Source organism: Sus scrofa, chromosome 12, assembly GCF_054392235.1.
Source record: "Sus scrofa isolate SSC_HxYL_T2T_F1_AM1 chromosome 12, Sscrofa_HxYL_maternal_Yorkshire_Landrace_v2.0, whole genome shotgun sequence".
Taxonomy (NCBI): Eukaryota; Metazoa; Chordata; class Mammalia; order Artiodactyla; family Suidae; genus Sus; species Sus scrofa.
This window is the reverse complement of record NC_139394.1, coordinates 66,488,466-66,502,355: the sequence shown is the minus strand read 5'-3', so window position 1 is coordinate 66,502,355 and position 13,890 is coordinate 66,488,466. Positions and strand designations below refer to the sequence as shown.

Here is a 13,890-nt window from a genome sequence, read left to right as displayed (position 1 = left end):
TATGAAGCTGTTGCCTTTGGTCTCTAAGAGGCTCATGGTGTTTTGTGTTTGGATCTTTGATCCAGTGAGTGAGCTGCAGGGTCTGGGTGGCAGGCACTCGGTCTGGTTGTGGGGTGAGTGCCTCTTCCCTGTGCCCCCTGCCCATCTGAGGAGCAGATGGGCCCTGGCTGGGGGCCGATGGCCTGTCCTTCCCTGCAGGTGTGAGAAGGAACGTCCTGGCGTCGGCCTGTGTTCGTCTCCTCCAATGTCCAGAGCAGGTGGCTGGCGCCGCAGCTGCTGCCTTGCCCAGAGCCCTTGTGTCGTGGGGGTTCTGTCCCTTTCTTCTCCCTGCATCCGCAAGGCTGCTGCCCAGCGTGGGCCTGTCCCGCATCCTGTGGGCCCCTTGGTGCTGGATCCACGGATGCCCACACTGGCCCTGGATGGGGAAGGGGCCAGATCTGAAAGGTGGGCCTCCTGGGGATGGGAGTGTCTTCTCAGCAAGTGTCACCTCTGGCAGGAGGACTTCCTGGTGGACTCATGTCCTCAGGGCCAGGAGATTGAAGTTGGCCCTTGTGGACCCTCTGCCCAAGCTGCCTGCTCCTTGGCTCTTGCCACAAGAGGCAGTGCTGGTGCGGCTTAGGAGTCGGACACCAGGAAGGACTCAGTCACCTCCCAGGCAGCTGCTTTCCCCACAGGAGCCTGATCGTGCCCCGCAGGCCCCTCGAAGGGCCGGCTGCACACCCACTGCGGTGTTTTCCATAATTGTGCCTTGTTTTGTTTTATTTCTTTGTTGCCCCTGGGACATGTGGAAGTTCCCGGGCCAGGGAGCGAACCTGAGCTGCAGCTGGGACCACTCCACAGCGGCAGCAACGCCAATCTTTAGCCTGCTACCACCACAGGAAGCCCTCTTATGTGCTGATGTGAGCCACTGTCCTTCAGCGTAGACACCAGTGCAGCAGCCTTGTGTATGAGCGTCACCACAGTCTAATTTCAGAACGGTTTCCATCCTCGCCAGAAGCTCCGTCCTCCCCAGCCGTCGCCCCCGTCACCCCCAGCCCTCCCCAGCCTCGGGCGACCTCGGGCGTGCCTTCCGTCTCTTTCCGTCCTCTGGACACCCCGCCGGCAAGAATGAAGTCATTGCAGCCTCACCACCCCCACTTCTGGCCACAGGAGGCAGGGCTGGGGCCAGTCTCGGTGATCCTGGGGAGGCCAGGCGGCCCTGGGCTCTTCCCATTGAGCAGCGCTGAGGGGCCGGCTCCATGGGGCCCCCTGCTGCGCCCCCAGCAGACCTGGGCTCGACGCTGCCATCGCCCCGACTCGATTCCAGTAGATGGAATGGGGCGGGGGTGGGTAGCCCTCAGACCTGGGCCTGCCCACACCGGGGGCTTGTGGGGAGGGGCCAGGATGCTGCTTGGCTTGGTCTGGAGCGCATCCCTTCTCGCGTCCCCAACCGGCGGGGTCAGTTATGAGACAGGACATGCTTGGAATGTGCTGCGAGGCTGCATCTTCTTTCCGCCGCTGTGGGTTTGGTTCTCCACTGGCCCTCCTGCCCCACTCCCGCGCTGAGCTGCACCCAGGGAGGATGGCTGGAGCTGGGAGGCTCGCTTCTTCCCCTGCAGTGGCCCAGAGAGCCAGTGGCCATATAGGGGTGACTCCGGGAACCCAGGGTCCCTGGGCCAGGGCAAAGAGCTGCTGGCAGAGCGCCAGCAGGGGGCGCTGGGGACGCAGCCTTTTCTTCCCCGGCTGCTTCTCCAGGATTGGACAGAGGAAGTGCCCGGCCCGGTGGGGAAGCTGGCGGTGGAGGTGGGTCGCCACTGAGGCGCCCTCCCTGTGACAGCCCTCAGCCAGCATCGTTGGACCTGGTGTGGCAGCAGCCACGGCCACCTGCCTCCTGCCCACGGCAGCCTGGGGGCACCTGCCTCCTGCCCACGGCAGCTGCGAGTTAGGAAGGTCCTCACCCTTCACCTCAGTAGGAACTTCTTAAAACTGTCCCTTCTTGCTGATGGTTTCTGTCCTTCGTATCAGCGTCTAACAACTTCGGCTGGTAGAAACGGCAGGGGGATGGGTGTTACTTGTTCCTGCCCCGGCCCGGCAGCCTGGCGGCGCTTCTGCAAGGGGGTCTGCCTTTGAAGCGTTCATGACGCCCGTGGCTCCGGCCTGCCCCACAGCCCACCTTCAAGGACGCGCACCTCTCCGGCTTCCTTGCCTCTCAAGATAACCCTGCTAATTTTTTTGTTGGGGGGGGCACACCCGCAGCATATTGGAGGTTCCCAGGCTAGAGGTCGAATGGGAGCTGCCGCTGCCGGCCTCCACCACAGCCACAGCCACTCAGGGCCTGAGCTGCGTCTACAACCTACGCCACAGCTCATGGCAATGCCAGATCCTTTACCCACTGAGTGACGCCAGGGATCGAACCCGCGTCCTTGTGGATACTAGTCGGGTTTGCAACCCGCCGAGCCACGACAGAGACTCCTGCTCTTCTGCTACCACCTGCCCTGGAGCTTTCCTCCCTGCTCTCTCAGACCAGGTGCCCTCGGAAGCCAGGCTTCCGGCTCCTCTGCCATCGCAGCCCCTCCGCCCCCACCGCCAGGACCAGCGGGGATGTTGTTCTCGCTGGGAAGGCGTGTCCAGCGGGATGTCCTGGGACGAGCGGGCCTGGCACCGCGCCTCTCTGGGCAGGGGTCAGGAGGAAGTGGGCTGTGAGGGCAGGGCGAGGTGGCGCACCCTGTCCCCGCTCTGACTGGGGTCTGCACGGCTGTGGAGGCTCAGGAGGCACCTTGGGAGGCGAGGCCGGATGCCCCTGCCTCCTCCGCCCAAGCTGGCCTCTGAGGGCCCCCCGTCTGGCCTCTGAGTGCCCCCCATCTCGCCCTTGCAGCCCACAACGCTCCCTCAGGGCACCATCAACATGAACCAGTGCTCGGACGTGGTGGACGGGGAGGCCCGGACCGGCCAGAAGTTCTCCCTGTGCATTCTGACTCCCGAGAAGGACCACTTCATCCGGGCAGAGACCAAGGAGATCATCAGCGGGTGAGCTGGCGCCCGTGTCGTGTGCCCCCCCCCGCCAGCGGGTCCCTGGACCAGGCCTCTTGGGCACATGGGGTGGCATGGCCCTCGCCCTCTGCCCCGTGTCTCCCCTTCTAGTCTCGCTCCCCGCCCGCCTCCGCGTCATCCCCCTGTCCACACCCTGGCCCCGCTGCCTCCGCCCACCCAGCTCCCCGGGCCACCCTCTGCCGGCCCTGGCAGACCCTCCTGGACTCTCACCAGTCTCCCCGGCTCCCCTGCCCTCAGCCACGAGGGGCTCAGTCTCCACAGCGTGTCCCACCTCAGCTGCCTCCCGCCCCACATCCCCAAGGCCCTTCCCAGCCCTCCCGCCTGGGCCGCGGCCGGGCCGCCCTCCCTGCGTCTTCGCTGCCCCCCTTCCCCCCCGCCCCGCGTCTGCAGCGACCCTCCACTCTGCATGGTGCCGGCTGCTAGGTCTCCGGGAAGCCCTCCCCGCGAGCCATGTGGCTCCCCTGGCTAGCGCCCACAACAGAAGGGGCTTGTCCGCGTGCTCATCCGGCCTCGGCCAGTGCTGGGCCCTCAAGGGTGGAAGCCGTGCCCGCCTCCCTCAGGTCCCCAGTGCCTGCACACAGGAGTCACTGCGGGGCGACCGGAGGCAGTGCCTTCCTCTGAGTGGAAAGAACAGGAAGTCCCGGGTCACCCCTGCCCCCCAGCATGCCCTGGCAGAGGCTCGGGAACGCCCTGGCAGGTGGAGGGCCCTGGTGTTCAGGGAGCCCGCAGGCTGGGGGCCTGGGCCCTGCAGCATCTGCCTTCCGGAGCCCTGCTCCTGCTCTCTGCGGCCTGCCACATGCGGTATGTGACACAGTACGTGATAGGGCAGGTGACGCCGAGCCAGGTGTCCTTGGCATCTCACCGCCTGGCTTGGGTCCCTGTGGGTCCCTGAGGAGGCGCAGGCCCTTCCTCCGGGCTGACCGGCCGGCAGGAGCAGGCGATCGCCCCCGACCTCCTCGGGGGTCTTCTCTGAGGGGAGCCGAGCGGAGGGAGGGGGTGGGCGGCTCTCTTGCCCAGCCCCTCACCTCGGGGGCTCTCCCGTGCCCCGGCCGCCCCGCGCCCCTGCCTTTCGGCTCGGCCTTCGGAGTTGAGGAGCCCTCGCCACGGTGTCCTTCCCGGGGACGCAGACCGTCCGAGGCCCATCCGGATGACCTCGGGCTCTTGCTGCTGGGCTTCCGTGAGGGGTCCCTGCGAGGACCGCGGTCCCTCGCCTGTGCCCGGGCTGGGCGTTGCTCAGCCTCCAGCCACAGCACCGCCCAGAGGGGCAGGGCCGGCCCGGGGGCTTCACAAGCCCCGTTTCGTCAGCAGTGCGCGTCTTCTCACGGGTTCGCCCTGCTCGCTGGCCTTGCCAGCCCGTCAGGTACAGGGTGCAGGGCAGCGCCGGGGCGCTGCTCCTCCCGGCCACGCCCCCTGCTCCCAGGGCCCCCCACTCAGCATGAGGTGACATCTCCCCTCCTCGGGAAAGCTTTGAGGGGGGCCGTCTGCAGGTGCACTGCCTCGGAGCGAATTTTCCAAAGGAAGTTGAGCCGCTGTGGTGGGCGAGAAAGCACGTCTTTTACCCACATGTGCATGCGAGCCCATCAGGCTGCTTGAGGTCCTGGGGGGGGCGTCTGCTCGGGGCTGCCCTGCAGATACAGCCGTGGCCTCCTTTCTGGCTTCGGATCCTGCGCCTCAACTGAGAACCGCCTGCTCTGGGCTCGGGCGCCGTGACTCGCACGCCCAAGTCTGCTTCCCCAGCCACCAGCAGTCAGCTTGCCGCTCGTACTGCTCCCCCAGGGCTGTCCCAGAAGGCCTCTGACCGCGGTCAGCTCCCATCCCAGGCCGAGGAAGCGCCTCTGGGAGCTAGAGACACAAGGCTTCTCCCTGCCCCAGCTTGGGGTGCTGGTCGTTGCTGTGGCCTCCAGCCCAAATGCCGGCAGTGCAGCCCCTGCCCTGACGGTCCTCAGGGGTTCCCAGTCCTGGCCTCTCTGTTCACGTGCCAGCTCTGCTCCGAGAGGGCAACTTTATAGAGCAGGGTCTACGCCTCAGAGGAGAGTCAGGAACAGAAACTGCCCTTCTCCAGGCTGGCACAGAGCCTGCGCCACCTGTGCTGTGGTCAAGGCGGGGCCAGCGCCCAGGTGTGGTCCTGGCACAACCTGTGCTTGTCTGGGCTGTGCTGCCCGCACTTGCTGCCCTGGCAGGGGCAGCTCTGATCCAAGTGGTGCCCTGCCCGGTTTGGGTACCTGGAGGCTGGGTGGCAGGCAGCGTCAAGGCGGAGTCCTGGGCCCCGGGAGCAGGATCTGACTGGCACACTCCTCTCTCCAGGTGGCTGGAGATGCTTGCAGTCTACCCCAGGACCAACAAGCAGAACCAGAAGAAGAAGCGCAAGGTGGAGCCCCCGACGCCACAGGTGAGGGCACCGGAAGGGGTCATGTCAGGGCTGAGGCGGCTGTCAGCTGTGTGTGCTCTCTGCTTCCTTCTGATGGTCTGTGGGCTGCGGTCTGCACACTCCTCCCTGAGCCACAGGACAGGACCCCACAGGGACAAGGGGACCTGCGGTAGGTGGATCCAGGAGGTATCCAGCCCGCAGGTGGGAGGCATGCGGCAATAGCTCAGTGTGTGTCCCACCAGGCACTGGGGAGCCCAGAGCATGCCAGGAAGGGCCCTTGTGAGCCCCAGTCCAGGAGGGGGCTCAGCTCGGCTCCACATCCCACAGAGATGATTCTGCAGGCTGCAGGCTGAGGGGGAGCGGGCAGCAGGATCCCAGAGTGTCCTGGCCAAGTGGGGGGCTCTCAGGGGACCCTGTTCCTGCTCTGAGCTGGCCACAGCTCCCAGGAGACCAGAGTGGGAGGTGGCCGGGTGGTCCCATCAGGAGCAGGCCTTCCCTGGAGGCCCCTCTCCTCCTCCACGCCCCTGGGGGTCTGCAGGGGCTTGGGGTGCTGGTTTGCGTAGTTGATGTCTAGTTCTGGGGCTGTTGTGCACAGGGAAGGAGGTGTCGGGCTCGCCTTGGTGCTCCGTACGGTTGGCCCTGGGACTGCAGGGTCTGAGCTGCGCGGCGGCTCCTCCGCGGGTTTTGTTTAGCAGTAGGCACCGCGGTGCTCCTGGATCGGTAGCCGCGGAGGCTGGTTTGAGGCCAGTCTGAGCGTGCTGGGTTTCTGACCTGCTCCAGGGCGGCTGTGAATGCCACCCTCCCTCTCTGCCCTGCCCTGACTGTGCTCTGTGCTCTGCCTTCCCTGCTCGAACCTCACGGCCACCTGAGCGAGCAGGACGGACGCTAGGCTCCCAGCAGCACCTCCCAAGCCCAGGGCCTGACGGAACCCTCCCCGCCAGAAGCCGGCCTCCCCCAGGACTCAGGGCTCCTTGCTGACACCTCTGGACCTCACTGAGCGGCCGAGGTCTGGGCGGGACAGGGACGTGTGTGGCCAGGGTCCTGCCCCTCTTCTCCTGCAGGCCCCTGAGACTCCCCTGGGCGTGCCTGCTCTGGGCTGCTGCTGCGCAGGGCCTCCTGCTGCTGGCCTGCGGCCCTGTCTGCCTTCTATTCCCCCTCTCCAAGGGGTCCGAGGCCAGCACCCGCCTGGAGCGTGGTGTCCCCGCTAAGAAGTCAGCAGCGTGCACTCGGAGTCCTTTCTGGAGACCGAAAGTGGCACTTCCTGCTGGGGAACAGCGGGCACAGGCAGATCCCCCAGAGCTTCTGGTTTGAGAGAAAAAGATGCCCGGCAGAATAACGGTGTTTAGGGTTATGTTGCGTTTCCATGGGGATGGCTTGGCAGCAGCACCAGAGCAGAGCTCCTGCCTCCAAATAAGGCAACTCCATGTGCAGAATCACTTCCGGCCCAGATCAGGAGTTTGGTTGTCCTGCTTCCCAGCTGTCCCCTCCCCTGTGATGTCCTGTCCCCTCAGACGCTGCTTCACACTTTGGGTTGGTCATAGGAGCCGTGTGGTCACGGGGGGAGGGGTGGGGAGCTCACCCACCTCCCTGGGGGTCTCCTAGAGCCCGGGGGTGCCTGAGGGCCCAGCCTCCTCCATGCATCGTCTGGTGGCGGGGTCTCCCTCCCTCCTGCCCCTTGCTGCCGAGCATTGCGTTGGGCTGTGAGCCTTCGTCAGGGACAAGCCTGCTGGGGGGGGCTGGGGGGTGTCCTGTGAGCCCCATGGGGGCTCTCCACGAGAGAGCTTGGCTCTCTGTGCAGGCTGCCCCTCAGCTGCCTGAGACAGGCCTGTGGGGAGAGCCCTATGGCCACAACGTCTCAGGTCAAACTAATGGAGCTGGGGGCATCCCTGTGCTGCCCCTGCCCTCCGGGAGCTCAGGCAGGCGGAGAGCCCAGGGTCCTGCTTCAAGAAGGCTGTTCAGGCATTTGGGAGTTGGGGCCATGGAGGCACCCCGACCCCAGGCCTGCGGGAGGATGAGGATCGGGCTCTGGCAGGGGCCCCAGCAGAGCCCAGGATGTGGGGAGGAGGCAGGCGGGCGAGACACGGGCTCCCAGGAGAGTCGTTTGCTCGGGAGGAAGGCCTTTCTGGGGCTGAGGCGCCTGGAGGAAGGCAGCAGCAGCCCCCCTTGGGTGCGAGCAGACCGGCCTGGTGGAGCGCTCCCTCCCCTCTCCAGTCCCAGAGCTGGGGCTCAGGTGGCCCAGGGGTCACGTGTCCCCCAGCCGGTGTGCAGGGCAGGGCATTCCGGTCCTCAGGCGGCACTCTGGGAGGCTGGCCCTGCCACCTCTTCCCCAGCTCAGGCTCCTGGCCCATGTCTCTCACCTGTCCTCCAGAGACCTGTAAAATAGCAGACCTCTCGCCGTGAGGGAGGCCCCTCGTGTGTGCCGTGAGCCGCCGCCGCCTCTTTCCGCACGGGTGCCCGCTGCCACGCCCGCTCCAGGTCAGAGCCTGCCTTCTCGCCAGGCACCTGCCCAGGGCTCGTGCTGCGGAGCTTGGGAGGAGGGCTTTCTGTGGAACCCTCCAGAGAGGGGCCTGCTGAGCCCATGGCGGCCCCTGACCAGGTCCGATGCTTCCCTTCCCTCTGCTTGGGAACCTCTTCTGAGCAGCCAGGCAAACGGCGCCGACCATCACGGCACTGCCAGCCCTGAGCGTGCAGCTGTGTCGGCCGCATAGCGACTGGCACGGGGGTGGGGGGCCTTGGGTTCGTGTCGGCGTGAGTCCAGCACCCTCCCCCCATAGCAGGGACAGTGTGGGGAGTGGAGGCGGTGCCACGTGGCCCTGGCCTGGCCCGTGCAAGGCCTCTTCTCCACCCAGCCATCTGCTCTGGTGAAGAAAAGTGACTTCACCTAGAAAGCAGGCTCCCCTCCCCACCCACCCCGGAAGCCAGCGCGTGGCTTTGTTCCTGCTGCCAGACTGACCTTCCGTCCTGCTGACTGGGTGAGGCCTAGCATAAAAGCAGGAAAGAGAGCGAGCTCCCTGTGGACCTTGGCTGCCATCCAGGGTCCTTGTTTCCTGGGACGAGGCCCCGCAAGTAGGAGTTGGGAGGGGCCTGTGGGGACAGCCAGCCCTGCACAGGTTGGGGGCCAGGCCGAGGAGGCAGCCCTTAGGAATTGTGTCTGGTACCCAAGCTCTCAGTCACGGCTCCTTGCATCTCAGGCCTGAGACTTTCTCTGCCTCTCAGGCACCCTTGCCAGCCCAGTGCCGAGGTCACTCCAGGCATCAGGGCTGTGCGTGCACCAAGGTGCCGCCCCCACAGCGTGGTTCTAAGCGTGCCAGCAGAAGGGACTGCTTGCATCATGGCTGCAGCGCCCGCGCCTTCCTCCTTGGCCCCTTTTGGCAGCTTGCCCTCAACAGAGGGACCGTGGTCTTCAGGTCCCCCCCTCCTCCAGCTCTGCAGCAGGGATCCTAGCTCGGGTCTCTGGCCTTGAAGCAGGGGCGCCAGCTTGTCGGGAAGGGGCACAGCAGGGCACGCAGAGGGACTTCTGCCCGGGTGCGTTGTTTCTGGGCTGTGAGCGAGGGTGGCATACTGACCGCAGGAACAGGCGCCCCAAGACCAGGCTTCCTTGGGGGGTTGGAGCTGGTCCTGGTGGAGCCCTCGGGAAGCTGTTGGGAACCGCTGCTCTGCTCATGGAGCCCAAACCTTCACGTCGGTCAGGGCTCTGGGCATCTGCAGCCTGCAAATAACCCTGACGGGAACGAGCGCTGGGGTGTGTCCTGGGCTGTGGGAAGGGCCAGCCCAGCCTCTTCCCATCCCAGCAGGTCTGAGATCCTGGCAGAGTGAAGGGAGGGAGCTTTGGACCCAGCGAAATGCCTGTCTTCTCATTCGGGGACACAGGGCACCTGGGCTTGTGTCTTCAGGGCCGCCCATCCAAGCCCAGGGCACCTGGGCTTGTGTCTTCAGCCCCGCCCGGGCCTCTGTCCTGCTCCTGGGGGCGTCTGGTGGAGGGCAGGGCTCAGAGCCCCACTCGGCCTATCGCTGTCGGTGAGCTGCCTCCCCTCAGCCCAGGCCGCCCCTCCGGTGGGGTGCGTGGTGAGGGCCGGGGGGTGCTGCGCGGCCAGAGCCCAGCGGGTGGTCAGCGTTTTGTGGCTGTGGATAAGTGAGCGGGTGGTCCTGGTAGGTCCGCCTGTGGCCTCGCTAACACCTCCTGCCCGGGGTCCATGACAGAGGTGCATTAAGGCGGGTTCCTGTTGAATGTGGCTTGGCCACCACCTCGGGAGTGGGAAGTGGCCATTTGTATGTTATTCCTACATTTGGGGGAAGACAGCTGACACGTGCCTCACTTTGGGGGGCCCCAAAGCCATCCTGCTGGCAGCCCCTCAGCAGCAGACACCCAGGTACCCTGGGTGGGCAGGGGCTTGGGCCCAGACGCTGCTGGGAGGCAGGGATCCCAGCCCTGCCCCTCTGAGTTCTAGGCTCGCAGCCTGGAGTCGAGGTTCTGTGTGCGCTCTGCCCTTGGCCTGTGTCTGGCCGAGCACCTCCCGCACATGCGTCTCTCTGTGCCAGCTCTGGCCCGGCTTCCATCCAACCGACACAGCCACTTTGGGTGCACGAGGGCTACAGCTTCCAGCCCAAGCAGGACAGCTCTGGGGTATTTTTTGTTTTTTGATTGTTTTTAGGGCCACACCTGCGGCATATGGAGGTTCCCAGTCTAGGAGTTGAATTGGAGCTGCAGCTTCCAGCCTACACCACAGCTCACAGCAACGCTGGATCCTTAACCCACTGAGCGAGGCCAGGGATCGAACCCGCATCCTCACGGATCCTAGTTGGGTTCGTTAACCACTGAGCCATGGAGGGGACTCCAGGACACCTCTGTTCTGAGCCTTCCCTCCCGAAATTCTGGGCCTCTGACGCTGTGTGGTTGACCTCGGTAGCCAGGCAGCCCAGACCTGGTCCTCCCAGGCCTGCTCAGACACCACTGTCCCCTGCAGGAGCCAGGCCCGGCCAAGGTGGCTGTCACCAGCAGCAGCAGCAGCATCCCCAGTGCTGAGAAGGTCCCCCCGACCAAGTCTACACTCTGGCAGGAAGAAATGCGGGCCAAGGACCAGTCAGATGGGAGCAGCCTGAGTCCGGCCCAGAGTCCAAGCCAGAGCCAGCCTCCTGCCGCCAGCACCCTGCGGGAGCCAGGGCTGGAGAGCAGAGACGGTAAGTACAGAGTGCAGAGACGGCACTAGTACAGGCCCCCCGACGGAGTTGGTGCTGGGACTCAGGGCCCGGAGCCCAACCCGCCTTCCAGCTCTTGGGTCCCGTCAGTGAGGCAGGAGGACGTCCCTGCTCGGGGCCCAGCAGGGGCTGCGAGACCACGACTCTGGGCCTTGGGGTCGTGTACGGGGGCCTCTGGGTCCTGTGCCCGGTGCCGCTTCGTGTCAGGGCTGGTCAGCACCAGAGGCCCCGCTGCCCTCGCTGTCCCGTCCTGCCCGGCCCCTGGATGGGGCGGGGGCGGAAGGCCCCGCGGAGGAGACGGTTGGCACTGGTGCTCCGCCTCCTTGCACTTGGGAGGTGCCTCCTCGTCCCCCGCCCGGGCCCGGAGGGCTCTGCACGGCCCGGGCTGGCCTCCCTGTTCCTGTCCAAGCAGGTCACTAGGGCTGAGGGGGCCAGCGAGACTGGCCCTGGTCCCTCAGGCAGAATGCGCTTGGTCCGGCTTGGCCCTCCCCTGGCAACACACACCGCCCATGTCCAGCCCGCTCACCCTCCCGCTGCTGCAAGCCCTCCCCCCGCCCTCCAAGACCATGCGCTCAGCCTGCACGGCCGGCTGGCCCTTGGGGTCCTCCTGGGTGTGTGGCCAGAAGCTCAGCGACCCCTGTTGGCCTGACGGGAGCTGGTTAGGGAGGGCCGGGGGTGGGCTGCGCCCCTTCTTGAAAGATCCTAGGACCAGAGGTGGCGGCAGGCCGAGCACGTCTCCTGTCCCCGCTCTTCCAGAGGAGAGCGCCACGAGCAGCGACCGCGTGGACGGCGGCCGCAAAGTCCGGGTGGAGAGCGGCTACTTCTCCCTGGAGAAGACCAAGCAGGACGTGAAGGCCGAGGAGCAGCAGCTGCCGCCGCCGCTCTCCCCTCCCAGCCCCAGCGCCCCCAACACCAGGTACAGTGGCCCCGGACCGCCCTCCCCGGAGCCGGGTCGTCCCCTTCCTCCGCCAGGTCCACAGCACCCGGGCCGAGGGGTCTGCAGCAGCTCCTCCCTGGACGCGGCCCGCTGGCCCCAGGCCCACGTGGACTCCGGCAGCACCGGCAGGCGGGGAGCAGAGAGACTGGGGCCCGCCTCCGCCTTCAAAGCCGGCAGGCAGTATGCCACCCTGGCCGACGTCCCCAAGGCCATCAGGATCAGCCACCGAGAAGCCTTCCAGGTGGAGAGAAGGCGGCTGGAGCGTAGGACACGGGCCCGGAGCCCTGGCAGGGAGGAGGTGGCCCGTCTGTTTGGCACCGAGCGGAGGTAAGAGGGGGCTGGAGGGTCTGGCGCGGGCACCGCAGCGCACGCCCTCCCCACCCTCAGGGCCTTCTGCGGACACTCGCACACGCTAGTGGCACACGTGTTCCCCCCGCCCTCCCTCGTCCACACGAGAGCCTGGGGAGAGGCGGGGCTTGGAGGTGGGCCCGGGACTGGGTCAGGTGGAGCCGTGGGCCTGGACTGGGTCTCAGGGTGGGGGCCCCTGTGCGTCCCCGAGAGCTGGGGAGGGAGTGTGGCTCCGTCCCTGAGGCCTACGAGCCCAGGCCTGCCCCAGAGCGCCCGAGGACCCCTCCCGCCAGGGCGTCCACCCCCAGCTGGACTGGAGCCTCTGCCCGGGGCGTGGGGGGGCCACCGGAGGCGCGGGGACCTTGCCGCCGTTGGAGCATCTGCATGCTTTCGGGGAGCAGGGAGAGCAAAGCCTTTTCAAAGAGGTTGCTTCTAGGAAGGAGGGTCAGACCCAGGCTCCAGAAGCACCTGCAGCATGTCCTCCCCGTCCACCCCGAGCTCAAGCCCAGCTCAGAGTTGGGGCACGCTATGGGGACAGACCAGGGCGGCCCGGGCTCCCTGCCAGGAGGCCGGCTGGGAACAGGATGCTTTGCTCTCCTGCCCCCTTGCTGCTTACCACCCACCACCTCCTCGGTGTCCCCTCCAGGTTTGGGGACCCGTGACTGGGGGGAGAAGGGGACAGCGTGCTTAAGTCCTCATGAGAGGCACCCTCCCAGCCGGTCTGTCTGCCCGGGGCATCAGCAGCCATCCCAGCACATGGGGGCAGAGACGGGGTCGAGAAGCAGGGGACACCTCAGGGGGACAGCCTGGCCCAGCAGAGCTGTGCCACCGAGCCCAGGCCCAGCCCGGGAACGGGAGGGCCCTGCTCCTGGGACAGATCCGGGGTGAGGCCAAGGCTGTCCTTAACTCACGTAACTGCACGTGAACGGCTTGCCGGCTGCAGGAGGCCACGGGGCCTCCTCGCTGCGTCCTGCAGGCCCCTGAGTGGGCAGCCACACCTGGTTTGGCGGTGACCAAAGAATTAACATTCAGCACACCTGCTTGGCTTAAATCCCTCTCGGCTGGCGGCGTAGGGTAGACGGCATCTCTGGGGCTTTGCTTTCCGCCTGCTCTTTGCCACCGTGGGGGTGGGCCTTCCCCTGTGCTGGCTCCCTGAGCCCCTCACCTCTGTGTCCTAACGCTGTAATGTCACTTTCTTACTGACCCTGATGACATCTGACTGGCTGTTGTCACTTTCCGAGGCCTGCTCTCTGGTCCTGAGTAGCCCCGCAATGTCTGTGTAGAACCGAACCCCAGATGGCAGGAGGTCGGCCACCGTCCCCAGAGGCGCAGCTGCCCAGGAGCCCGGCTGGGGGACCTCGGGGCTTAGTTTGGATGGGCCGTGGCCCTGAAGGGGTCCACCGACGGACCCCGGAGCCTGTGAAACACTTCTTGGGTTGTGAGCCAGTGCCGAGCGAGCGTGGGGAGGCGTGGCCTTTGTTGAACTGCTGGTGCCCCGCACCAGGGCCAGCTGCCCGTGGTCCCAGCTGCCCCTCAGCTAGAACCTGGGGAGGCGGATCTGTCCGTCACTAGCCCCTCCGAGAGGCTCTGCTGTCCTACCTGCAGGACTCCAGGGGACCCACGATTAAAAGGCCCCCCTGGGCACAGTCAGCCAGGGTCAGCTCACCAGAGCCCCGCAGGGGCTGCGCCCCTCCTCTCAGCTGACCCCGCGCTGCCCTGGCAGTGCTGTGGCAGGCGATTCGCATGTGACCCGGCGGGCGCTGTTCCCCAGGGCCCTCCCGGGCTGGCCAGGCCGGGGCCGATGGGGAGAGCTCTTGTTGCACATGCGGCTCCAAGGCCTGAGCGGGCCCGGGACCTCCTCCAAACCACCCACAACCGTCAAGGACGGGATGCCTCGGCCAGCCCGCTTACGCCGCTACCTGGCTTCCTGCACTCATGCCACGCGCCCTCTCCTGCCGCCCGCCTGCCCGCCCTCGGCCGCGCCTGCCCTGCTGGCCCCTGGCTCGGCCTG

The 13,890-nt window shown here is 66.5% G+C and overlaps 1 protein-coding gene across 1 annotated transcript in view; it reads left to right on the top strand.

Annotated features, from left to right (window-relative positions):
- Positions 1–13,890, top strand: part of MPRIP (myosin phosphatase Rho interacting protein) — a 108,267-nt gene that overhangs the window by 62,554 nt on the left and 31,823 nt on the right. The window contains 4 exon segments of the mRNA NM_001435399.1: positions 2,855–3,006; positions 5,335–5,419; positions 10,363–10,576; positions 11,351–11,858. Of these exon segments, the coding sequence (NP_001422328.1) occupies positions 2,855–3,006; positions 5,335–5,419; positions 10,363–10,576; positions 11,351–11,858 (959 nt within the window).